Here is a 26,189-nt window from a genome sequence, read left to right on the forward strand (position 1 = left end):
CGCATGCAGGAATCTATGCGGGGGAGGTCGAGAGAGATAGGAGAGAGAGAGATATGGGGTATTGCAGAAGATGTCCCGTTTTTTCACAGTTCTCCTGCGTCAACTGGATGAGGCTGTTTGAGGAGATTTGCTTCATGCTCACCTGAGCAATAGAAAGGCTTTAAAAATTGAGAGAGAAATTAAGCAAGAATATGTCAAAAAGTAGAGCTTTAAAGGGTTCAGTATGTTTGAGTCGTGACAGATAGTTTGAGATATAGGCTATTCTTATTTATCACAGGGACCACAAATGGGCAAAAATACCTTACATCATTTTTCCACAATGCACCAATAAGTCTGAATTATTTGATTTTTCAACGTTGTATTTGTGCAGTTCATTATTCAATTAATTGTCCACAGGGCTGGATTACCAAACAGGAAAAGTAGGTATCTAACCTGGGGACCTCAGACTCACAAGGGCCTTTGTTAATTCGATTAATTGCAAATTAGTTTAAATATGCACCATATATAATATTGTATTTTCAAAAGGGTCCTGTATCAAAATGTAGTTTCCATCCTTTATTTCAATTTATATTGTGCTTACTGTAAATGGTGCATATTCCTAAATTTGTGTTTAATCAAATTACCACAAACAAACACATAGTAAACCTAGGCCAAATATAATGATGCCGCCATGTACACAGTAGTGTGTGCTCTGTACCGAAGGGGTACTTAAAGGTCCCATGACATGGTGCTCTTTGGATGCTTTTATATAGACCTTAGTGGTCCCCTAATACTGTATCTGAAGTCTCTTTCCCGAAATTCAGCCTTGGTGTAGAATTACAGCCACTAGAGCCAGTCCCACAATGATCTTTCCTTAGTATGTGCCATTTCCTTAGTATGTAGAGGAGAAGAGAGGGAGGGGGCAGGGGGGGCAAGGTGAAGGGTGGAGGTGTGGCCTTGACCAACTGCCACTTTGCTCGTTTGAAAGCCATGATGTCTCTCTCTCATGGGTGGGCCAAATTCTCTGGGCGGGCAAAGCAGAGAAAGAGGAGGTAACCTTGCTCCTTATGACCTCATAAGGAGCAAGATTCCAGATCGGCCCATCTGAGCTTTCATTTTCTCAAAGGCAGAGCAGGATACCCAGGGCTCGGTCTACACCTATCACCATTTCTAGCCACTGGGGGACCATAGGCAGGCTGGGGGAATGCATATTAATGTTAAAAAAACCTCATGAAGTGAAATTTTCATGCTATGGGACCTTTAAAAGGGAACACAAAATATACTTTATAAAAAATGTTTAACCTTAAAACTAGTCAAATTTAAAATACAGTCTAAACAATATGTACAAAGTGCACGTTCTTCATTGTATAATGTTAACCCCCCCCCCCTAAAAAAAAATCACCGTCCTCAATAATATCTAAAGCCCTGCCTTTAAGTGGGTAGAAGTAAGAATTATGCCCCAATTTAAGAGACTCTTAAAAGGTTTCTCAGTTTTTCTTTACAGTGATTGAGTAAATTCTACACAAAATCAATATCCCATAAAGTCTTACAAACTGAATTTCACACACTGACCAAAGCATGGCTTGGCAGTCGTCAGTAATGTAATCAGTGCTTTTGATAATAGTTGCATACACAGTTGTGTTGATATCTTCTGCCTTTTAGTATTACATGAAAATGTGACATTTTTAAACAGCAGGTCAAACTTTTTTTTTCTGATCATGACACTTACTGACATAATCACTTGAATGGAGAACTAGGGGAAAGTAGTGCCATATTTCCTCCCACATCCCCTTCTTAACATACATACATACATATATATATATATATATATATATATATATATATATATATATAGGCCTTTTTGTTTTGGCCTTTTTTCACAATGGCTTGGTCTTTATCACAACAGAGTCCTGTCATGTAGGTCATTATACAGTATAGCACACTGTGCCTGCTATTTTGCTACATAGAGAAAGGTCTCATGTCGGTATCCACAGTGATGACTGACCAGACAATCGACAACTCTTCAGTCATCCTCCTCCTGTTTCATCCCTTTACAGCTGAACTCTAGCCAAGAATAGTCAGGATGAGCCTCAAGCTGTGAGGGCCTAGGACATTAACCACTTCATCACCTCGTGTGACAGAAGTATGAATGTGTGTAGGTGTGGGGGGAAGTCATGTAAGGGCTATAGATTACTGGGTTAAAGCAAGAGCTAGAAACACACCAGGAGACACATATATGTCTAATGGTTGCTTTATTGAAATCCCAAAGCTGCATCACCAACACAACTACAGCAACATAGTATTTGGAAAGTGCAGAAAGGTAAACAATTTGTGCACAGCCTAGACATACAGTACTATCCGCCTGCACGACGACAACCCCAACATAGAGTAGCACTTTACTTTTATTATTTTCTGTGTTAAACCTGCACCCAATAGTGTATTTGACCATTTGTGGATTGTTAACTAAAAAAAAAAAAAAAGCCATTTTCAAATAAAAAGTAAAAACATAACTCAATTGTATTTATTTCTGAAAACATAGATAAACCACTGCAATCCACCACTTCCATTTTGCACTATAAACTCAAACTTCTCAAAAGGAAACCCTTCTTTCAGAGAAATGTCACCCAAGAACACCACTCAAAAGGTTGCATGCATTCTACGAACAATGGTTAAATTATTCCTACGGATACATTTGGGCTGTTCTGAGGAATGTCAGATCCTTATAATCTCAACCACAGGGCCACTAAAGGCATTCAGAGAAACAGGCGAAAATGTTTCTCCATGCAAGTTGTTTGCCTTTTCCTTCTCACTTTTCTTTATTCTATTTATTGGCACAAAAGGTATTTAAGCATCAGTTTCTAAGTTTGACACAAATGCACCAATGATTACAAAACAAGTTGCAAAAAAGACAAATACACATGTGCAAACAAGCAGTGGTGAGATCTGACCTTGTTTTACAATTCCCATTGCTAAAGGATAGCACATAAAAAAGGTTTGGACAAGCTTGTAACAGTAAGTGTCAGCAGATCAAAAGGATTTGACGTGGTGTGTTTGTGTTTATGTGTACATGTGCTTAAGAATGCTTTGTTCATGAGATGAAAGTACAGTATGTGGCAACAACGTGTGCATTGTAGTGCATCGTGTCTGCAGATGTATGTGTTTGCAGGCTGTTCTGGGGTGCCTGCTGATTGAGTTTGCCATGTGAATGCTTCAGGACATTTTGGTTAACAATTTGGTTGCGTGCCCCAACGAAAATCTAACTGTGACAAAGAGCGACTGCAGAGAAACGGACCTCGCCTTGCTCTCTTTCCATGAATCCACGGCACACTTTGGATGCATCCTGGGCATGTATGAAAAAGGAGAAAACAAAATAAAAAAATACAAGTTTAGTCTTAAGTAAAATGTGCATGTTATTTGTTAAAATGTACTTTTACTCAAGTTTTCATTAAGTTACTTTTGCTCCAATGTGCATAAACTAGAAATACTGCACTTTATCTAAGGTTACTAGCCACAGAGAAAAGACGGACCTAAACATGGAGGATTTTTTTTGTTGTATATTTTACTGCATGTATTCTTATACTCCCCAGTAGGGCTGGGGAATATCATAAAATATTAATACTGCAATGTGAGGGTTAACGTAATGAAATCTGGCTGTCGTCATATAGCTTATAATTGAAATGTCATGTGTATATACAGAAGCACCAAAACAGTCCACAAAACAGAGTATTGATACATTTAATGTTGAAATTTCATCACTAATGCATGTAGTGCCCTCTTGTGGTAGTTTGACGCGACAATCTAAAAGACTTAGCACAGATAGGACTCTCAAATTGGGACTAAAAGCACTTTGTTTCTCCAGTTGTATCAGTCAAAATCATTATGCTTTTACGAGACTTCTTATTTGGGTTATTTATCTAATATTTAACAAACAGACCTAACTTATTTGGCTTTAGGAGTGGCAGTTGCCTAAGTTACAACCGTACTTAAATTAGGATTTTTGTAGACATTGAGTTTTAATTAGCTTGTAACCATATTTCAAAGTTTACCAGCCTTCTTCAGTTACGGTTTATGATCTATATTGAAGATTTGAGTGTGCATTAGCCAGGTCTATTGACTGAATCAAGACACTTGGGAACAGCCACTCCCTATTCCAGTTCAATACCAGGACTCATTTTACCTACCATTATGAATGACTCATCTTTAGTAGCTCCGTGTTTCACTGGTCCAGCCAGTCTTCCATCTTAAAAACAAATAAGATAGTTAGGAATCCACAACGTGAAAACACATACAGGTACATAATATACATAAATCAATGGACATAACAAGTTGACATGCTTACCAAATTCATAAAGTTCTCCATTCGCATTGACAAAGGCAATAAAGTGGAAGTTGACCTTGTCAGCTTCCGGCTGTAAAAGTTGAGATTTTTGAGTTGAGAAGAGTAAATACTGGGATACAAAAAGGCTTCAGAAAAGACAAGCACTGCAAAGCGACTTGCTGCCATCAACACATCATTAGATTACATACAAAGTCTCTCATCTCTCGAATACCCCTTTCAGACCAACTGTGATGCGGGTCAAACTGGTCTATCCTTCATAACCCTCCTCTGTCGACCAGGGTCGGACAGGCATTGGAGGTTGCCTGGCTTTGGTGAACTGGCATTGCTACCAGGACCAGAAATCAGTTCAACGATACTTATGTTTAAATGCCATTTAACAGACTCACCAGCAAACAAAAAAAATAAATAATGAGAAAGAAAGAACGAACCAACGAACAATCAGGAAACTGAAACTTTTATCTGGTATTTATTCATTGTAAATCAGTGTAATTCTCAGGTTTATAATTAAAAGTGTATGGAGATACACTGCAGACTGGACTCCATATAAATGAATTCAACGCGGGTCACATGTTGAAATATGCGTATCTACTTTCTGAAAGGGGTATAAGATGTAAGCCATAAGTAGTTGATATTGTGGTTAGGTATCTTACCCTACACTGGCCCTGCACTGCAACCTCATTGTGAGCCTCACAGATTGCCTGGAGAAGAAATATTCAGAACATGTCAGTTTGATACTGCTAAAACAATCTACACTTTAAAATACACATGCAGAGATCTTTCTAAAAGATACAACTGCAAATTAGCTGTGACTAACTACGTGTTGCTGAGAAGAAAAAAACAAACAAAAAAAAAACAGATTTGAGGTTTTAAAAAAGACACATATTCCTAATAGTACATTCCGTAATAATACACAAGTGCCTTTGAGTGACAAAGATTTAGCAGTGCCTGGCGCCACCAAGTGGGTAAAACAAAACATGTACAGTAGGTGGTGCATTACTGGCAGACGTTTCAGAAATTAGGTATTTGCTTTGGGTTTATTTAGTTTTTTTTTTTTTTTTTTTTTTTTTTACATGTAGTAATGCAGTTGAGTATTTTTAGTTGATTAGTCATTACATTTTAAGTGTTTATTCAACATTTTATCAAGAGGTTATATTCTTATATAAGACCGGAACTATATTCTTCTGCCGATCATTATCTCATGGACAATTAAACTTTTAAATTCAATTAACAGTAGAATATAAAGCAGCTTCAACGGTTTGTATGTTTATCTTACCTGGTTCTTCTCCAGATGTTTGGCACGGTCATCAGCAGACATGTTTGCAGTCTCATCCAGAAACTTCTTCAGGGCAGAGTCACTATCTAAACAGACAAAATTAAAAAAAATAAAAAAAAAAAAAAAACTCTTAAAAGTTAAAGTCAGAAACCAAATGCCATTCACTCACATTAAAATATTTCAAATCACAACCCGCCTCACCAAATAACTGTCACCAATTATCCAGTTATTAAAATACAAAAAAAGGGGGAGAATTAATGGTAGCGCCATCCATTTTAAAAATGCACTTCATTTCATTGCCCAGCAAATATTTAAAATAGTCTTATTTCTTAAGATATACTGGAGAACTAAACCCTGGACCTCTGATTTGACTGGGCAGTGAAATTAGGGGCTGCTCCATCATCAGTCAATGAAGCACTTTATATGGTGGCCTCATTTTTCAAACCATTTGCATGCCAACTCACAGATTGCCTGGAGAAGAAATATTCAGAACATGTCTATTCTATTCTAACTCTATAATCCTAATGAGTTTACGTTTCTGGCTGAGTCATTGATACTGACAGTCAGCATTATGCTCCTTTTATAAATACATATTTTGTAATATCAATATTGCACTTACTACGGTACCAGTGCTTATTTGATATGCACTCACCAAAAGTCAGTTTGCTTTTGTTGTTGGCCACAGCATGCAGCAGGGCAATGGTGCCACAGGAATTGACTGCGGTCTGCTTCAAGAAATAAACCTCAGAGCCTCCTGCAACCTTGTCTGCCTGCTGCTGTCTAAAAGACTCATGCTGCAATACACACAGACAGAGCATGGTCACGGTCATCAGATAGAGCACAGTCATGGTCATCTGCCCATGATCAAAATTGGAAACAGCAATCAACAGAACAATAGAAACGTTGGCAATATATTATTGGTGTCATTTATAAAGCAAAAAAAAATAAATTATAATTCAAGTTACAGCTTCTCCAATGGAAGGATTTTCATTGGAACATATTATTGTAAATTTTGAACTGCTGATCAGACGAAACAATGCATTTGTAGACATCATTTTGACCTATGGGAAACTCATTTTCATAATTTTTCACAATGATCTAAACACTTTGTAGACCAACTGATATTTGATTAATTGAAAAAACAGTAAATAGTTAAATTTAGTTTTATCTATATTTTGGCTGTTGACCACTGGGATGTGGTCTGGCTCTCATTAACATTCCAAGCGAATCTGAGAATGATTTCTGTAATAGGTCTGTGATTTGTCTAGGTTTGACAGGATAACTCAAATTGAGAAAAAAAAAAAAAAAAAAAAGAAAAAAGGGTAAACATCTGCTGATTCATTTCCTTGCTATCATCCAGTCTCCCGCTATTGTACCCATCACATAACAACATAACAGCCCTTTCTCGCTCTCCATCCATGCCCTCCCTGCACCTCAGTCTCACCCCACCCAAGACAGCCTTGTGTCACTGGATCACCCCACCCATGCCTTCCAGGAAGTAGTCTCCACCGCCACGCCATTATTACCTGTTGTGTCAGTGGGAAGAGCAGCATTAAGGCACAGCATGGTTTCGGGACGGCGGACAGTTGCTCACTCTCCAGCCCCAGCACATCAACGAAGCGCCAGCTTTCACCCACGCCTAGCTTGCTCATCATCTGGAACACACAGCCAGGGAAATAAACAAAACACGATGACGATGCATGTGAAACGGCTGTGGTTTCAGAGGCGACATATAGAAATGATCCCTAGGAGGGTGTTCAAAGATGCTGCGTTGTGTTGGTCCAGTCAGACCACACCCTTTAGCCTAGACACTGGGGACAGCGCTGGGGATGATGCTGACGCTCATTAAAACCAAATAAACGCTTCTCCCGTTTGTTGTCGCATCTCCTTTTGATATAATGAACTAGCTAGCTAACGTTAACGTTACGACTTTTACATTTATACAGTTCACAATAGCACTATAATCTTTGTATTAATGGCGTGGTTGCGATCTGGTGGTGTTTAAACGGCAGTCTCAGTAATTGTTTAACTGCCCTCAAAACTAATGTAGCTAGCGACTGTAAAACTTACCTGACAGTTGAATCAAACGGTTACCAATACGTCGACACTGCTCAGCGTTTAACTTAGCTAACCGTTTGTTACTCACCTTGTTCAGCATCTGAAACGACATAAACAGAGACTACATGTGAGTTAGTTGTCGGTGAAAATGTTACGGTGTTAACAAATTAACAAACAGTTACTGCTCCCCACCTCGGGGTTGATCTCCATTGGTGTCCACTCCATATTTGCACTGTTTCGGTGTGACTCCGCAAATTGTGCCTTCTTGCTGTGTCGGTTTCTGCAGCTGTCAGTTGAACTTAGAGAGCGTACCCGTACTTTATGCTGCCGGTCATACCACTTACCGACAAACAGGGGGGTGGGTTCAGATCAAATAACCGGTGGTATACATAATGTAACCGGACTCCTAATAAATATCAGAGTGATTTTTAACGTTATATTTTTTTGCTACACATTTAGCCATGTAGTGATATCATAGAAAGATATATATCCATATTATAAAAATATTTAAGACAAATCACACCGCTAAATGTGAGATCACTCAACTCTAATCACGTTCTTTCCAGAGTGATAGAGATATAGCTCTATGGATCTGGTTCTTTCTAGAAAGAAAAGTATGACGTTTTGATCGCTGAGAGTCTATGCTTCCTATCAACAATGGTTCTGACCGTACAATCTATGGTTCTGGCTAATGTTCTAATTTCTGTGGATTAATTTGTTCTTTTGTTGCTAATTTGCACACAGGTCTTCTGTTTATTCCATACCAATTGGTGTGGTTGCTGCTGCCGGTAATGTAAAACACTAGTACCAGAGCTTGCTGGGAAAGATTTAATTTACCTGCCAGGTAAGGTTTATGCGGAAGAGGATTAGGGCCACATGTTAAAACATGTATTTGAGTTCTGAGTTTAGTCATAATTCTGAGAATAAAGTCAGCATGCTGAATTCTGATTTTAGTCTCAGAATTCAGAGTTTTTTCTCAAAATTATATGATTTAAAGTCAGACTTCTGACTTTTTTCTCAGAAAATTCTTTAATTTAAAATTCTGACTTTGAAGTCAGAACTAAAATTTTCACGTGGCCCTAATCCTCTTCTGTAGAAATAGGCCTACAACAGCAAATGGAAAAGCTTTCAGTTAATTATTGTAAGGATAGTTGAGCATCTAATGTGGCTGTGTGTAATGTACCATTGATCACTTTGAAAAGAAAGTGAATCATGTGTAAAAGAAAGAATGGCCACACCCTAACTGAAATAACTGTTGAAATACATTGCCAACAAATGGTATTAATGTTCTTCTATAACTTGTGGATGACATCTAATATAAAGAACATAATGTATAAGTTTTGTTCTCTTATAAGGCACATGTACCTCCAACATGGCAGAAAAAAGGTGCATTCTGTGAAATATGTCTGGACTGATTGTGTATAATGATAGAAGACGTGCTGTGGAGATAGGTCTGGCAATGCAAGACGTATATGGAATGACATGATAATGTTTTTCTATGCAAAATTTTATTTTGGCTTTTAAAGATAAGACAATTGTAAATTCTGGTGGTCGTTTTTTTGTCTTTTTAGAACCTTAACCAATTGTTTCAGAATAAAGATATGGAGCTAAGTAGCATAAAGACTAACTTGACCTTTGTGAACCAAATTTATTTAATCACTATACTGTGTTCACTGATACAAAGAGGATGTCAGTGCTTCCTAACAGTTCGGGAGAAAAGTAAAAAAGGAATTTTAAGTCTAATCTACTTCTGCTTTTGTCAAAGAGAAAACTGCAGGAAGTAGAGCTTTTTATTATGTGTTCTATATTTGCAACAATATGTTGCCAACTACCTTTAAAGCTGTATGTGACTCAATTGTAGTTTAACATTATTTATTTATTTTTACCAGTGGTGAGTTGTCTCCTGCAGGACACATTTAACTCAAGACATTCATGCTAACATTCCACATGTTACTCAATCCACCATAATCTGCAAGAAAATGCTTGTTTATTACGCTAACATCATCTAAAGTGCAACAGACCTCAGTGGCCAAATGTGACCAAAGTTCAGGGTGCTGCTATTATCCCAGTATAGAGCAATATACTGTAATGTACTGTTTATTGAGTATTAAGGGCAATTTTAAATTCTATGCATATTCACTCGGTAATCCTTAGGATTGCATACTTTGCATTAATTAGAGTTACCCTTTACTGCCTACAGTTACAGACTGGCTGAATTCTGAATTAAATTACTTCTATATTCTTTGCTGCAGGGTGAAATCATATCGCCGGCAGATTGGGCTGGGTTTACCCAGTCTAGTGGTCACCTGCTTTGTTTTAGGTTGTGGCTGTGTGGCTCACCACTTCCTCCTGGTGGCACTGTAACCTATGTATCTGCACTTGCTTTCACTAGAAGTAGCCTATGATGATTGTTCTGTGAACAGTGATGATGGTGACTGTACTGGCTTTCATAACACTCAATAACACTCTTTGCATTTTGTTTATGTTTTGTTATAATTAGTTTTTTTTACCCTGAGCTCTCATTGTATGTCTGACATTAACAGAAAATAGAGGAAGCACTTGCGACCATAACTCAAAGGGCTTTCCAAGTACAGCACATTTCTTTGACATGCATGTGGAAATAATGTAATCATGTATCCCTCATCATCCCCCATGCCAGTGTTGCTCTGTAGCTGCATATTTTATTCATGCTGGGTTTGACTTTGAAAATATGTTTTAATCAGAAGCGAAGATAGACGATCCCAAAAGATATCGATTATACATCCCTGCAGGGTGACGTCAGTGGCTGTGTGTGCGTGTGTGTGTGTGTGTGTGTGTGTGTGTGTGTGTGTGTGTGTGTGTGTGTGTGAAAGAGAAAGAGATGGCCTGTGGGTTAATGGGTTCATAGGTCAACGCAATATGGGTAGCTGTTGATTTCTTATGTGTCTACGTGTCCATCTGTCTGTCTGGGTGTTAAATGAAGTATTTGTGGGTGGTTAAAAAGTGGACAAGTAAGAGTGAGGCAGCGGTGTGTAGATACAAAATTTCAGTAGAAGAAGAGAAGAGAGCGGCGAGAACTCCTATCTTTCTTTTATTTTTGGTTTTCTCTCATTACACTGAATGCGGATGAAGCCGTCAGAGAACAGCTGACTCATGAGTTGGCATGCTCAGCAGCTCAAAGGATATTCAGTTGCACCCTGAGACAAAACTTCTATTAGAGAATGTATTTGACCGGGATGAAACTTGATTGCAGTCATCATTCTTTCCTGCCACAGAAAGTTTTTAAACAGCTGGAACAACAGGTGATTGCGGTCCTCACAAGTTAAGGAAAACCAAACATTCACTTGTGGACAACGGAACAAAATTTACTTCACTGGAGTTTCACTTCTCCTCTCCTAGATGTCAAAAAGGAACTAGAGAAATCAAATTTTGACCTTTGACCTCTGTTTCCTGTGCACACCAGCATGGATATTCCAGCTAACTTTGTGGAGATGAATGGCGTACCTCCTTTAGCAGCAGGTTGGGGATGGAGCATGGTGGTGTACTTGTGTCTCTTTGTCTCACTCGTAATGCTCTTAGCTCTGTTACTCTGGTTCTTACTTCAACAATCACAATACTACAAGTACAGAAGGTGACAATGCACTATGACCGACAACTGCTAGCTGAAAGCAGCCAGTTTGTGTGTGGGTGGGTGTGAGTGTGCTGAGATGCCTGGAACGTGTGTGTTTTTTGGACTCTGTTTTCGGGGATTGTGTAATTTTCTTTTTGCATCGTTTCTGTATTTGCAGCGCGTTTGGGTATTTGGTTGTGTTGTGTGTATATGCAGCACATTTGCTAAATGCTGCGCACATGTTGTCAAATTAATGAAGATGTTTTCTTAATTTGCTTGTGTGTTGTCTATTTGCACGTATTTCATAAAGTTGCAGTTCATTTGCCTCTGTCGGCTACCGTAGAAATCTGTATTGTAGCATAAAGATCTCTGTAAATGATAGCAAACAAAAAGCTAGTAATGAGGGGCAATAGTGCCCTAAAGAACTGGATAACGGGAAAGTTGCCGGTTTGATGAAAGAGCATTCTTTGCCACCCCTCTCATTACCGCCACTAAGATGCCCTTTAGCAAGGCACTTAACCCCCAGCTGCTGGTCAGTAACAAAGCAGTTCAGACCCTGTGTGTGTAAGTGTGTGTTCCCGAAAAAGAAACCACTGCTTTCAGGGAAACTCCCTTAAATTAATAAAAATGGTTTTAAATGCACCTTGTGTGAAGATTTCTTTATGCTGATAATGGTGTTTTATTTGTTAATAAAATATTAAACATCCTCCTTAAAAAGTCTGTTTTGTGAAGTTAATTTTAAATTTTAATAAGTCATTATTTAACAGTATAACCCATATTATCATGCTTTCTCTCTCTCTCTCTCTCTCTCTCTCTCTCTCTGTTAAGCTTCTTTGTTAGAATTGATCTGCAGCTCTCAGTTCAGTTTAGTCAGTGATTCAGTGACATGCCATGCAGATTCCACACATGCCAACAGAGGCAACAGAACGAACAGCATTCAAAGTAGAAACGATACTAACTAAATCCATACGTTCCTAAGATAAGGTCCTCTTTATCTCTGCGGCAATAAATCAGTTTTGGTTTCAATCTTCACCGGCTGTCAAAACCTAGTGTCTCCTAGTTTCCAGTTTCTGTCTAGAATCTCAATATATTGACTTAATATCTCAAAATATTAATCTCAAAGTAATGAAAAACTAAATGATGTGCATTATTATATCTATAAATTATTGTTATTATTTGGAATTTAAAGCTAGTGTACATGACAGATTTGTTGTCTTCTTCTTTCTTTTTGTTTTTTGTGGGGTGCCCCCTGGTGTCAGTTACAGATAATTACTTTAGATAGATAGATAGATAGATAGATAGATAGATAGATAGATAGATAGAGAGATAGAGAGATGCTTTAATCATCAACGCTCATCAGCATTAGGCATCCAGTAGCTTAAACAACCATAACAAACACATATACACACATATATCTCAGATACATAAAAATCACTCACAGACATTTAAAGTTATAAAAAGTTATAAAAATCACTCACAGAAATTTAAAGAGTTATAAAAAGTTATAAAAATCACTCACAGACATTTAAAGAGTTATAAAAATCACTCACAGAAACGTAAAGAGTTAAAGGTGCTATGGTAGACTGTGTGCAGTGGTGGTAGTGCAAAAGAGAACAGTGCAGGGATTGAACAGTGCAATAGCTTATTATTATATATTAACTATGACTATGAAAAGAATGTAAACATAATAGAATTAGAATTGCTTGACAAAAATATATGTGTATGTATTTATGTGAAGTTCAGCTGAACCTTCAGATTTCAGATTGGATGTCTGTAACTTGTTCCATGTAGAGGGAGCAGCAAACTTAAACGCCTTTTTCCCCAGTTCAGTTCTAACCTTTGGAACAGACAGAAGGAAAAGACCCTGGGAACAAAGATTGTAAGTCCCGGTACTATTTACACTGATATAGGTCAGAAGGTAGGATGGAAGTAGACCTAAGATAGCCTTGTACTGTATATGAAGATATGCCAGTGTTGAAGTCTCTGTGTTGATAAAGAAGGCCATCCAACACTTAAATAAAGTTCACAATGGTGAGTGAGGGCTTTCATACCAGTGATGAACCTCAGAGATCCATGGTATACAGTGTCCAGAGCATGTAAACTTTGAGATGAAGCATGAATAGGGCTGGGCAATATATCGATATTATATCGATATCGTGATATGAGACTAGATATTGTCTCAGATTTTGGATATTGTAATATCGTGATATGACATACGTGTTGTCTTTTACTGGTTTTAAAGACTGAATTACAGTAAAGTGATGTACTTTTCTGAACTTACCAGACTGTTCTAGCTGTTCTATTATTTGCCTTTCCCCACTTAGACATTATGACCACATTACTGATGATTATTTTTGTGTACATGTATTTATTGAATTTTAACAGTTTAAAAAAATACATGTTGATACATTTAAAAAAGCATATAACAGTCAAACTATAAAATAATTCAATCCCCCCACCCCAAAGGAAAAATAAATAGTTAAAAAACAAACAAAAAAAACTGGGTAACGACATTATATAATCATACACAGCTTAGCATCACATGGTTAAGGAGGTATCGACAGTTAGGGACATATCGCCTTCAAGTTTCCAGAGTTTCCTCAACTTCACAGTTTCGCTGGCCTTTAGTGCAGATAGTTTCAATTTGCAAGTAAGGTTCAGGTGAAAACCAATACATTGCAGCTCTAATTTGAGCAGCCCAAAAGTACCATTGTAAATTGGGTAATTGTAACCCTCCTCTCTCATAAGGCAGGTAAAGAAGTGACAGTCTCAACCTTGACCTCCTGTTATTCCAAATAAACTTAGTAAATAGTTGCTTCATTTTGGAGAAGAACTGTGGCGGCGGGGGTAAAGGGATGCATTGAAATAGGTATAAAAACTTTGGTAGTATATTCATCTTGATTATATTTATACGCCCTAAAAGGGAGATTGGCATTGATGACCAGCTGTTCATGGATTCAGTTACTGTAGAAATCCTAGGATTATAGTTACAGGATACTAAATCTTTAATGGTTGGGGTAATGGTGATACTGATGATTATTTAACTAAAATGTAAGTGTGAAGATATTTTGTTAAAGCACCAATTGTCAACCCTAGAATATCGCCGCAATATCAATATTGAGGTATTTGGTCAAGAATATCATAACTGATTTTCTCCCTATCGCCCAGCCCTAAACATGAATGTATAAAACATCACCATAATCAAGTACAAAAATAACAGTGGCAGCGACCAGCCTCTTTCTAGATTTGAATGAAAAGGCAGGATTTGATCCTGAAATAAAACCTTAGTTTAAGTTTAAATCTTAGCTGCTGAATAGTAAGGGTAAAAGAAAGATTCATCAATTAAAATAGCAAGATATCTGTACTTAGAAACACATTCAATCTTCGTACCCTGGGAAGTGAGGATTGAAGGCAGATTTTATTTAGATTTCAAATTTGAAAAAAGCATGACTTTAGTTTTTTCTGCATTTAAAACAAGTTTTAAATCATAAAGATTCTGTTGAAGTGTGTTAAAAGCAAGTTGTAACTGGGAGAGGGCCTGGTTTGCAGTGGGTGCTGAGCAATACAGTACAGTGTCATCAGCATAAAAATGTAATTTTACATGATCAATGTTATTGATATAGAGGATGAATAGCAGTGGCCCCAAAACTGACCCCTGAGGCATGCCTTTTGTTATTTTGAGATAGCGAGAAATGCTGCCCTCCGCCTGCACACTCTGTGTTCTGCCTGTAAGGTAATTAACAAACCAGTCGACAGTTTGTTCACAAAGTCCAGCCCTATACAGTCTCTGCTTAAGCACAATGTGGTCCACTGTATCAAATGCCTTTGAAAAGGTCAATAAAAAAGGGCTGCACAATGCTGCTTATTGTCAATGGAGTCAACAAAGTCATTTAAACCTTAAGAGCTGCCGATGTTGTACTATGCCCTTTTCTAAAACCAGATTGGAAGTCAGGTAACACATTATAACTAGGGCTGGGTATCGTTCAAAATCTTTCGATCCGGTGCCAATTTCGATACTTCACTTTCGATGCCGGTTCCTAACGATACTTTTTTCGATACCATATGTTTTAAAATCCATTTCAACATTAACAAAAATACATTAAACACAAAGCTTTTATTTTCCACCTTAATTGTGAATCAAAACAGTTATCAAAATTATAAAAATTCTGGTAAAACTGCTCACTCAGAGTAACATTATTAAAAGTGCCTTGCAAGCTCAGCCTGTCAGTCAGTCATCAGGGCACAGAAACGTTGTGCCTGCTTGTCTAGTAAGAGGAAGTGTAACATCAACAGCACAGTGACCGCTTTCGGCTCGCTCAGACGCTTTTGGAACCAAAGTTTGGCATGGAAAGATAAATAAAAGATAATTAAAAAAAATTTCGGTGCCATAAAAGTATCGATGTTCGGTACCCAGCCCTAATTATAACGGTTTAAAAAATCCTTTAATTGATCACTGACAAGGGATTTTAGGACCTTGAACAGGACAGACAGTTTAGAGATCGCAGGGAAACCACAAAGGCTGAGTTCCAGATGGGAGGAATGACATTTGTGTTCAAACACGATTAAAAATAATAGTTAAGGGCATGGCAATAATATATAGCTTAAATAATAGCTTTAAAAAGTAGGGATCCAGTTTATCAGGGCCTGCAGATTTTGTTTTGTCATAGTTTTGTTTTTATGGCCTTCAGCTTTGTCTCACCACTCTCAGCAACCTGTTTTCAGCCCAAACACTCCGATTTAGGTTAAGTTATATTTTGTTACTTATGTAGCCTAGCTTTATACTCTGTTCAGATTGCCGCCATTGTAAAATATACAATATGAAATAAAGATGAAAATATACACTATATATTTTTTGTTATCTTTTTACTGACTCAGTGTTTGGGTTTGGAACCGCAGCAACTTCAGAACACCTAAAAACAACATCTCCCAGAGTGCTTTTGGAGAAGGGCTGTACCAGAGTCCGTGTGCACTGGGGTGTGTCCCACACACGCGCAGCCACACACTCACGCGCACAACGTAGAGTTCTTCCGAAAGGGTTTCTGCAGTCAGCCCTTCTTCTCTTCCTCTCTTCTGCCCGGATCTCACTGCCCGCTCACCGAGCTTCATCTGACGGCTGCTACTCAGCGGTAAGTCTCCCCCCAACAGTTTTTTTTCTTGGAGTGTATCGCTTTACCTTCCAGATATTCCAGTTCAGCAGCAGCAGCCGCCAGGTGAGCGGGGACAGCCAGGATCTACCTGCGGACAAAAGACAGACATGTCAGGAAGTGTGACAGCTACGCTACACTGAGAGGGGATCGGATAACCAGAAAGAAAAAGTTCATTGCAGAAGTTTGAACTGGATACACCTGGTTCTCAGAGAGAGGAACGACGAGAGACACAGTTTGGTATTTGCGATATTTCGTTGCTAAACAGCGTTTTCCTCTCTCCAACAGATCTTATTTTTCCGCACACATTCTCACACCACAGAACGACAAAATGGTGAGTAATCTTACCTTCTTTTTTTTTTTTTTTTTTTTTTTTTTTTTTTAAGCGGTCAATTTAAAGAAACACGCCACATTTTATAAACTGATGATTAAAATAATACCCGTTCAAATAATCTTTGCAGAAATCCGTTATTTATGCAAATAGCCTATATATGACTCATAAAGTTGATATCCTCTGAACTCCAAGACAACGCCCACTTTTATCCAGATTATATAATACTAAGATTTTTTTTGATCTAAACGTAGGTTAGAGTTTACAACTGTAGATAACCTGTCAGTTTGCACTACACGTAAAAGCCCATTCTCTTCTGTAAATGTATGATGTGGCAGTGGCATTTGTTTAAAGATAAAGAAAACTATGAGCTCAGCAACCATTTACAGTATGTACACTTCAATGTGTAACTTGTTGCTTTAATTAAGGGCATGTTTGAAGTTATCTAATGGACAATTTAACTGCGCAAACTTTGTTAATGCCTGTGGAGGTTTCATTTGTCGTTTGTTGTATGACTCATGGGCTCCATTCCATTCGGGTGGGTCTGTCTCTCCAACTCTCTCTATGTTTAATACACCCATTTCCACGTCTAGCCATGGAGTTTAAAGCCACCCTCCCTCTCTTAAAGGGGAATGAATCAGTTCTATTTTTTTTACTGTAAAAATGTGATTTATATTCATGATAATCAGCTGTGATGATGCAACACTGCAGACAGTTTAGTCTTGAGCAGTAAACCAAACCTCTCTTTGCTATGAAAGGCTCAAAAGTCAGTTTTAATGTGTCTTTCTTAGACATCTATGGACATCATCAATTTAAGGATAAGACTGATGATATTCTGCACTTTTATGACCAAAAGCAACAATAAATTGATCCTACAAGTATTAACAAGTATATCTGTGTAGCCACGGCCTGATAGAGCGCATTTCTCTGTGCCATGGACCTTGTTGAACTATTCAAAACAAATAAGTGAGCCACACCTTTGCACTGTGTGACATGCTCACAGGCACTGTGGTTTATTTGAAGTTCGTCCCACATACTATACACCATCCTTGATCTGCAAAAGGTGCCCAACAAATTCAATATTTACTCCTGTTTTAATCTTTTGCTAAAAACTAGAGCACCCAGCTGCTTTAAAGGTCCAGTGTGTAACGTTTTTAGTTGTTCATTATCAAAGTCTGTGTTGCCCATTCACAAACTTGTCCTTTTTCATGAATATTTATGAATTGTATTCCTTTTGGCTTGAAATTTTACATTTGCATTCGCATGAACTGGGTTAGACTCTCCATATTCATGCGCCATCTTGAAATACGTTAGCCGGTAAGGGACATACAGGACATACTGCTCCGCCTTTCGCGTTTTCGCTGTCCCATGATAAACTCACAGGTGCTACTAATGCTGCTAAAGGACCACACGTATTCAAAATCCAAATTTCAGGAACAGGAGTCTTCTTCTTTGCCCAGAAAAAGAAAAAGGATATTGAAAAGAGCAAGAGACCAGCTTTTTGAAGCGTGAAGGCTACCGCAGCTGTAATATGTACTTTGAACTGCGTGGTGCGAGAGAGGTGATTGCGATCTATGATCTCAACGCTAGATGGGAGAAATTCCTGCACATTGGACCTTTTTTTAAAAATAAATAAATAAATAAATAAATGTTTAACGCCTTTTCAAAAAGTGCTTATATATATTTGTGACCCATGTGTAAAGATTTAAGTCTTCAGTAAAAAAAAATAAGGAGCTTCAGGCTCCAGCCAGATTTTTAGCCTCCCCAACTCAAGATGATTTTAAAGAGACCTGAAATTCTGTAAAATATGTTTTTCCAAATATAATTAATCCAGCCATTATCCTTTTTTTATGCATTTGAACAGTTGTTTTTCCCAATCCTTCTGATTCTGAAGAATTACATTTTCGGAGAAAACAGTCAAATGTTCATATTCAAACATTTAAAGATCCCCTACATGACATTAAAAGACATTAAAATACTCTCCTATTGATAACAATTTGTGTCTGATATGGTTTTTCCACAAAAACTACATAAACCAACTTGTTAATTTTTTAAGATACATCTACTCCTCCCTGGTTGAAATATTCGGAATCTCTGAGTCTGCAATACTTTAACTGCAAGATGTCTCCTACTTCACTGAAAGTCCATTATAAGTGTTTGTATTTTGTATTTTTCTTGGCCTAAAAATTGTCAAAGTTAAGGACACTTGAAAAAAATATATTAGTATCCACTTTTTATGTAACTTTAACGTTAAAGAATGTAAACTACACTTTGAATTCCCAAATAAAGGATACAGGGAGCATCACCTTTTGGGGTCCTCAGGAGTAGCTGCAGCTTTGGTTGGGTGTGCCACAAACATGGAAGGGAAGTCAAACTGTTGAGAGACAAACTTGTTAGTTTAGACAAATATAGAATAACACAAGCCGTATTCTTCAATCTCCAAATATAGACAGTAGTAATGCAGTTAGTAGTAAAATGCATTATGACAATATCGGACTTCTCTTAAATAAAAGCATGGCTGAATGTATTGTGGATTGTTTGGTGTCTCTGTATTTGCTTTAAAGCAGAGCTACCAGTTGTGACAGCCTCTGTTTACACAGTATAGAGGGTATACCTCCATCAGATAACCCCAGCCTCAGGGCATGACTGAGCTTGCTCCATAGGACCAACTTATTACTCGCTAGGAGCAAAATCTGTCTAACATTCCAGTGGAAATAGTCTGCGTTTTTGTTGTGTTGCTGTTCTAAATATTTCCTTGTTCAGCTGTTTGTCCATGCAGCCATCCGCACGTTGATTAGATTTTAGTTTAGCTTGTGAGAATGTGTTTATGAGGATGGATAGCTCGTGGACATTTTGGCATTCCTGCCTGCAGAAAAAGACAGAATCCTGGTTGTTAACAGCGACTTGTTTATTGGACATCCCACTTTTTTTTTCCCTTTTTCTTTTATTTCTCTAGCTTTTCAGGGTCAGAATTCCAGAGACATTCCCGTGGTTTTCCTCTCCAAACATCTCTCCCCTTGAAATAAGAATGAACCACTTGGCTATATTATTGTTAATGTGTCACAGTTTTAGGGAGCGTCTGGAATGGGTACAGCATTGTTACAGCAAGAGGCCTTTTTACTAAAATCAATCTTTAAGTTAATGTTTTTCAGCCTTATCACATTCTTACTGTCCTCCGTATAGATCAGTTTGCTTGTCTGAAACACATTTTCCGCATTCAAAGAAATGATTAGCCTTATAATCCATCATATTTGAAATGCTGAAAAAATCTGAGATGCGGCAATTCCAAGGTTAAAATATTGCGGTTGGACATGCTGTTCATGAAGGGAAGTGTATGAAAATAAGTAGTTTGATGTGAGAGCTTGTGTGCACAGCCGCATGTATTTCAATGAAGTCTGTAAGTCAAAAGTTCATTAAGTGTATCTATGAGTGTATGCACATAACAAATCTGAGATATGTTTGGTATGTACAGTATGTACACATTAATGTAAAGATTAGTGTGTTCTGTACTTATTAATTGGGAGATAGGGAAAAGTATTTAATGGCATTATGCATGAGGAATCAGACAGATTAATTAAGAATGGTCTGCAATGTCATAGCATTTTACTTTATATCTGATAAGAAGCCATAGACAGAATAAATATGTTCTTAGGATGATACTACACACTTCAATAAGGTGCGCATATAGTTGTTAGGTTCTTGCATGGCGTTATGCTGGAAGTTGTCAGTGTATTATGGGTTCTGTCATATTGTGCATTTGAATGTATTTAGAAATACAGTACAGAATTCGAGAGAAGTATGGCTGACGAAAAGGATTTTTTAGAAAAGAAAATACATATACTTTAACTTTGGAAAACCTACATCAGAATTAATCCTCCTCCTGTCTATTGCTTCCATGTTGCAGGCCAGCAGAGGAACTGTAAAAGCCAGTTTGAACTTCAATGCCACTACAGATGCTGAGGCCCTGTACAAGGCCATGAAAGGGCTGGGTAAGATGCTTGTGTATACGGTATGCACATCTGCTGTCAGCACAGTGTAATGTGATACGTTAAAGGTGGGCCAGTCAGTAATACAACTCCAACAGACCAATGAGAGAGTGTTTAATGGGGATTTCCTCTCTGAACATTAAGTGTAGTAATCCCTGCTGTCTGCGCGGAGCTCCGCTCAGACAGCAGTGAGTCATAAACACATGAGCAGAGATGAAAGTTGAGTCACTTTGAGAAAAAAAACATCTGCTGACCTTGACTAGAGGCTGCAATTATGTTCATTGTTATGTCATCTGTTTGTCTTACTTCTTGGCTGAGTAACCATGGTGCTTGTTGCCATAGGGACCGATGAGGCTGCCATCTTACAGCTGTTGGTAGCTCGCAGCAACGCCCAGAGGCAGCAGATCAAGACCGCCTACAAAACTCTGTTTGGAAAGGTTGGACTGACATAACCATATTCACACATTACATTAAATTAAATTACAAGAGCTCAAACTTTAAAAAAGCCTCAGTTAGCTTTAAAAGAACTACTGTGTGTTTTTAAAGGCAAAATGTTTATACCTGTTGGAAACAGTTAGACTGGCTGCTTCCAGTCTTTATGCTAAGCTAACTGGATCCAGGTTCATATTTATAGTACAGACATGAGGGTGGTATCAATCTTCTCATCTATCTTTCAGCAAGATAAGCATATTTCTCAAAAGGTTGAACTATTCGTTCAAAAGTTGTTATAGTCGTGCAACAGACAACTCAGATTGGACAGATAGTCTAGCTAGCTGTCTGGATTTACCCTGCACAGATCTGAGGAGCAGGTAACCATAGTCCTCAGAAATCGGCCACACAAAGAAAGCGAAAGGTAACGGACATCCGGTCGAAAAAAGGGACATCCGGCGGAATTGGCAGCACCTGAACAGCGCCGGAAATGAAATGTCGTTGATTTAGACAAGCTGTTGCTTAGTTAACTTAGTTTGAGCTTAACTGGGGATCCTGTCCCGAGTCCAAATCATGCCTAAATCGCACCTCTGTACACCTGGCCAATCACTACGTAAAATCTGCTGTCTAAAGTGGGTTTCAGAGGCTGTCAGACGATCCGACATGCTCTGTGTTTATACTGAGGCCTTTAAACCCAATGACCACATACAAAATCAAAGTAGAGATCATTAGCAGAAAATCCATATACAGTACATGTGACACGACAGGAATACACATTAACCGTAACAAAACAATCCAGCTACACTCAACAACCATGAAATCCTTCACTGCATAGCGTTACACTGCAGCCACACACAGGATTTAATTGAAATAGGCTACATGATGTATCTTCACAGGATCTGGTAGATGACCTGAAGAGCGAGCTGACTGGCAAATTTGAGACCCTGATAGTGAGTCTGATGACCCCACCCCTCGCTTACGATGTGACATTGCTCCACAAAGCCATCAAGGTAAGTGCTGCTGATGCCGGATTAAAGGCCAACAAAGACTTATGCGCTGTAGATGGAGAGCTTCTGAATAGACTTTGGCAGTCAGAGCAGCTGGAAACTCAAATATCATTTCATCAGACCTTTTCCCCTCTTTGACCAATAGGGGGCAGGAACCAACGAGAAGGTGCTGGTGGAGGTCCTCGCCTCCAGAACACCTCAGCAAGTGAAGGACATTGTCACAGCCTATAGACAGGGTAACACACACACACACACACACACACAGTGTGTATAAATAGTGAAACTATATTTTTTACAGCCTAAAGCTGTATCGCTAGAATTGAAAGTTGTACATGTTTAGAGGCACGTGTCATTTTTCATGTATTTTGGCATTCTGGCAGCTTTATACTTTGTTAAACCGACAAAATGATAAGTCAGATTTAAAGCTGAGTTTGTGTGGATGGACAGTTGTTTCCCAAACGTGTGACAAAACCACAGGAAACCTTTTTTTAAAGATCAGGGCTAAAATAAAACCTTATGTTTGTACGTCAGAGTATGATGCCGTCCTGGAGGAAGATATAGCCGGTGACACTTCAGGTCACTTCAAGAGACTTCTGGTTATTCTGCTGCAGGTAATTCTCCTCTCCTCTCCATTCCTCTATCCTTGTTTCCTATGCAGTCCTCTTCTCTATGCCCCTGTAAAAAGGCTCTTAAATCGCCAATGGTCTCTCTATTCTTTTCTCCTCTCCTCTCCTCTCCTCCCTTCCTGTCTCCTCTCTAACAGAAACATTTTGTTTCTCCTCAGGCAAACAGGCAGAAGGGGATCCAGCAGGAATACATAGAGGTTGATGCTCAGGTGAGTCAGTTGTTTTGTTGCTGGTCAGTAAATGTTTCTGCTCTTCCCCTGTCAATGGTGTCTCTGTTTTTCTGTCCAAGGGTGTGACTGTCACATGAGTTTGTAGATAGGATCTAAATGCTGGTCTTTGAGGCATGTGTGTGTTGTGGAGGTAGGGGTGGCAGATATGAGCACATGAAAATGATGTTATGGTACCCTCTAGTGGAGGGAGAGAGTAAAAATCTCGAGAAGAAATTACAAAAAAACTATTTTCTTCTAAAGCTTGCTGCCTCTCTGCTGAATGTTTTCTGATCGAGGACAGCCTCTGTGTGAAAATAATCCATCCCGAGTACTGAGAGACTTTGTTGTAACCAGTTGCTGTTTCTATCAATAGCATTGCTGATAATTCTTTCTGATCTATTATACTACTAACTCTAGCGAGGCTCAAAGAGGACTTCTGTTCAACTCCTTCCTCTTTAGCACATAATAAGTAAAAAGTACAATATTTCCCACTGAAACTATGTGCAAAGTAGCATAAAATGGAAATACTCAAGTACCTTAAAATAGTTCTTAAGTACAGTACTTTAGTAAATGTACTCTTGTTTTTGAAGGACACGCAATACGTATTATGTGTACTGTTTGTTCCTGTGGTCACAGGCCCTCTTCAAGGCAGGAGAGCAGAAGTTCGGCACTGATGAACAATCGTTTGTCACCATCCTGGGAAACCGGAGTGCAGAACATCTTAGGAAAGGTTTGTCTGTGTGACCGAGAGTTGAGGCAATTAGAATTCTCTGTAATTATTTTGCGGTCTCCCATAATATCCATTCTAGGCTAATTATGAGCCTGTGTGTTTCAGTATTTGATGCATACATGAAGTTGGCTGGATTCGAGATGGAGGAGAGCATTAAGAGGGAAACATCTGGCAGCCTGAAAGATCTGCTTCTGGCTGTCGGTACGAAACTACTGCAGGCTGGTTCTGTTGTCAGCTTCTTGAGAGGTGGTGAATATGAATAATGATAAATGACATCTTTTTGTCTTTTCTGTTTGCCTTTTAAAGTGAAGTGTGCCAGGAGCGTTCCGGCCTATTTTGCGGAGACTCTGTACTATGCGATGAAGGTAAGACAACAAAGGTGTCTGAAATGGACAACCAGGTATAATCAATGCTATGGTTTAACCACCATATAATCAGTAATTACACATTATGGTAGAAAAATGCAATCCATTGCTGCTGAAAAAGAAAAGTCCTAATCTACGTCGCCATTGGGGCTTTTAATTCTGACTTTTTAAAACTCATGATTGTTTTTGTGTATTTTCATGCAGATCTGGATTCAGATACACATTAGCTGTTAATATTTACAGAAGCTTGGGCTGTCAGATAATTTTAGACATTTATGAGGTATACAGTCATCATGTGTTCATGTGTTTGTTGGGTGCAGGGTGCAGGAACAGATGATGACACCCTGATCAGAGTGATGGTGAGTCGCAGTGAGGTGGACATGTTGGACATCAGAACTGAGTTCAGGAGGATGTTTGCCTGCTCTCTGTTCTCCATGATCAAGGTACACACACACACACACACACACACACACTAACACTCACACTCACATAGAGTAAGTTGCTATACTATGAAGCTTCTTAAATTCTACATGTGTTTGTGTTACAGGGAGACACCGGCGGCGACTACCAAAAGACCTTACTGTTGCTCTGTGGTGGAGATGATGCATAACCTTGGCAACAAGCAATAAACCAGGAAGCACACCTAAAGTGCCTTTTCTCCAAGTCTGCCTTTTATTTTGGGCCGTCGGCTCACCAAAACAAGAAGCTAACAGAGTCAAAATTCATCACAAAACATACTTGTGTGTAAGAGACGGCCCAATCAGGTCTTTTTAAACTATGTCTTCAAATAATGTCTTTGAAAGGTAGCTAACATTTTGTTCCTGTCCACATTAATTAATGCAGCTTTTGGTTTAATACCCTTCATTATGACTAATATACTGTTATTCATTTGTAATGCAAAAGTATCAGACTACAATTTTTTTTATATTACTTTGCATGGCAGCAACAAAATATGCAATAATAAACTCAACTCATGAAGTATATTGGATTTTATTTTCTTGTGTCTGCTGTGTCTTAGTACCAATCCTGTCCTGCTGCAGTACAAGTACCTGTTCTAGAAGTACCTATTTCATTTCTGTTGAGCATGCACTGGCCTCTCATAGCCACTTGAGGGAGACATCACCCAAGCCATAACTGCTAGTAAACAGTCAAAGTACTTGTGTCAAATTTTTAGGTAGGCTATTTGTAATTGTAAAACTTCTCCTACATATTTAACATAATGCACTTTTTATTCCACTACATTTATTTGACAGCTACAGCAGCTGTTTACTTTGCAAATTGACATACAAAACATATGATCGGTTTATAAAAGACAGATTAAAGTTTCCTATAATTTATAAAGTACATAGTTAAAAGCAGCTCCACTTTGACCAGCTTGGCTACAATGTTAAAATCCAGCTTACATTAATGCATTATAAGTAGGCCTAATTCAATAATGCAATGCAATGCAAGGAAGTATTCAGCTCTCTGAAAGGTGTCTCCATACTAAATCTTTTAAATTAAATACATTTAACTAATAGCCTAAAACTTTCTAAAATTCACAATCCAGGACTTTACTTTGTTATGCATTATTTTTTACATTGTAGCATTGCTGAAAAACATTTGACCCGAGACACCGATTTGACAGCTGATTGTTATCACCAAGTTAACTTACCTCATAGCCTTCTCCCCTGTACCTGCCATCCTCCTTGTCAACAGAGCTGGTAAATTACATCCAGGTGTTCTGTGATTCCTCTCTTGCTGATTGAAACGGCATGGCTAATCCACGCGTTATTTCATCTTAAAAGTCCCCTTTGCTATCATGGTGACAAACGCGTCTCATTCAGAATCACTCTGCAGTTTTGTTGCATCTAGCATAATAAAGATAACTTTGGTTGTTTGCCATTTTACTGTGAACTACTAGCCTGACAAGCCAGACCCACATCAAGATGTTGGGTCTAGGAACACACCATTGACAGGGCTCAATCCGAGGGGCGGGATAAACGGTTGTCTTTCAAATTCCCTCTGCATGCTATAGGATAGCTCTACAACCAACCAGAGCAACGAAGAAGGCAAGCTAGTTGATAGATTAAACTTTTGCTGTATGCGCTCGACAAAACTCCGAACACATCTTCCTTTTTTAAG

At 38.5% G+C, this 26,189-nt stretch overlaps 2 protein-coding genes across 3 annotated transcripts; one reads left to right on the top strand and one right to left on the bottom strand.

Annotated features, from left to right (window-relative positions):
- Positions 1 to 2,214: 2,214 nt before the first annotated feature.
- Positions 2,215 to 7,977, bottom strand: uchl1 (ubiquitin carboxyl-terminal esterase L1 (ubiquitin thiolesterase)). The gene is made up of 9 exons (XM_028598345.1): positions 7,842 to 7,977; positions 7,738 to 7,749; positions 7,118 to 7,246; positions 6,244 to 6,385; positions 5,592 to 5,677; positions 4,969 to 5,016; positions 4,319 to 4,388; positions 4,161 to 4,219; positions 2,215 to 3,319 (listed from the first exon to the last, which is right to left on the bottom strand). Exons 1-9 carry the CDS (start codon positions 7,872 to 7,874, stop codon positions 3,236 to 3,238), a joined length of 663 nt encoding a protein of 220 aa, XP_028454146.1. The 5' UTR covers positions 7,875 to 7,977; the 3' UTR covers positions 2,215 to 3,235.
- Positions 7,978 to 16,189: 8,212 nt separating this feature from the next.
- Positions 16,190 to 25,048, top strand: anxa5b (annexin A5b). Of its 2 annotated transcripts, XM_028596783.1 has the most exons (13): positions 16,190 to 16,364; positions 16,671 to 16,716; positions 20,618 to 20,702; positions 21,042 to 21,136; positions 22,025 to 22,138; positions 22,281 to 22,371; positions 22,667 to 22,746; positions 22,920 to 22,970; positions 23,607 to 23,700; positions 23,806 to 23,901; positions 24,007 to 24,065; positions 24,386 to 24,508; positions 24,613 to 25,048. In XM_028596783.1, exons 2-13 carry the CDS (start codon positions 16,714 to 16,716, stop codon positions 24,673 to 24,675), a joined length of 954 nt encoding a protein of 317 aa, XP_028452584.1. In that variant the 5' UTR covers positions 16,190 to 16,364; positions 16,671 to 16,713; the 3' UTR covers positions 24,676 to 25,048. The 2 variants fall into 2 exon arrangements, with proteins under 2 accessions (XP_028452584.1, XP_028452579.1); XM_028596778.1 differs by lacking the exons at positions 16,190 to 16,364; positions 16,671 to 16,716 and having other exon boundaries at positions 20,609 to 20,702.
- The last annotated feature ends 1,141 nt before the right edge of the window (positions 25,049 to 26,189 follow it).

The sequence above is a fragment of the Perca flavescens genome, chromosome 2, assembly GCF_004354835.1.
Source record: "Perca flavescens isolate YP-PL-M2 chromosome 2, PFLA_1.0, whole genome shotgun sequence".
In the NCBI taxonomy this organism is placed as follows: Eukaryota; Metazoa; Chordata; class Actinopteri; order Perciformes; family Percidae; genus Perca; species Perca flavescens.

Excerpts from the sequence above, each read along its gene's own strand:
- anxa5b (XM_028596778.1), top strand. The coding sequence starts at position 20,609 with ATGTTGCAGGCCAGCAGAGGAACTGTAAAAGCCAGTTTGAACTTCAAT. Across the intron at positions 22,372-22,666 it reads TGTCACAGCCTATAGACAGG|AGTATGATGCCGTCCTGGAG; the intron begins GTAACACACACA and ends TTTGTACGTCAG. Across the intron at positions 22,747-22,919 it reads TTCTGGTTATTCTGCTGCAG|GCAAACAGGCAGAAGGGGAT; the intron begins GTAATTCTCCTC and ends GTTTCTCCTCAG.
- uchl1 (XM_028598345.1), bottom strand. The coding sequence starts at position 7,874 with ATGGAGTGGACACCAATGGAGATCAACCCCGAG. Across the intron at positions 6,386-7,117 it reads TCTTCCCACTGACACAACAG|CATGAGTCTTTTAGACAGCA; the intron begins GTAATAATGGCG and ends TGTGTATTGCAG. Across the intron at positions 5,678-6,243 it reads CAAAAGCAAACTGACTTTTG|ATAGTGACTCTGCCCTGAAG; the intron begins GTGAGTGCATAT and ends TTGTCTGTTTAG.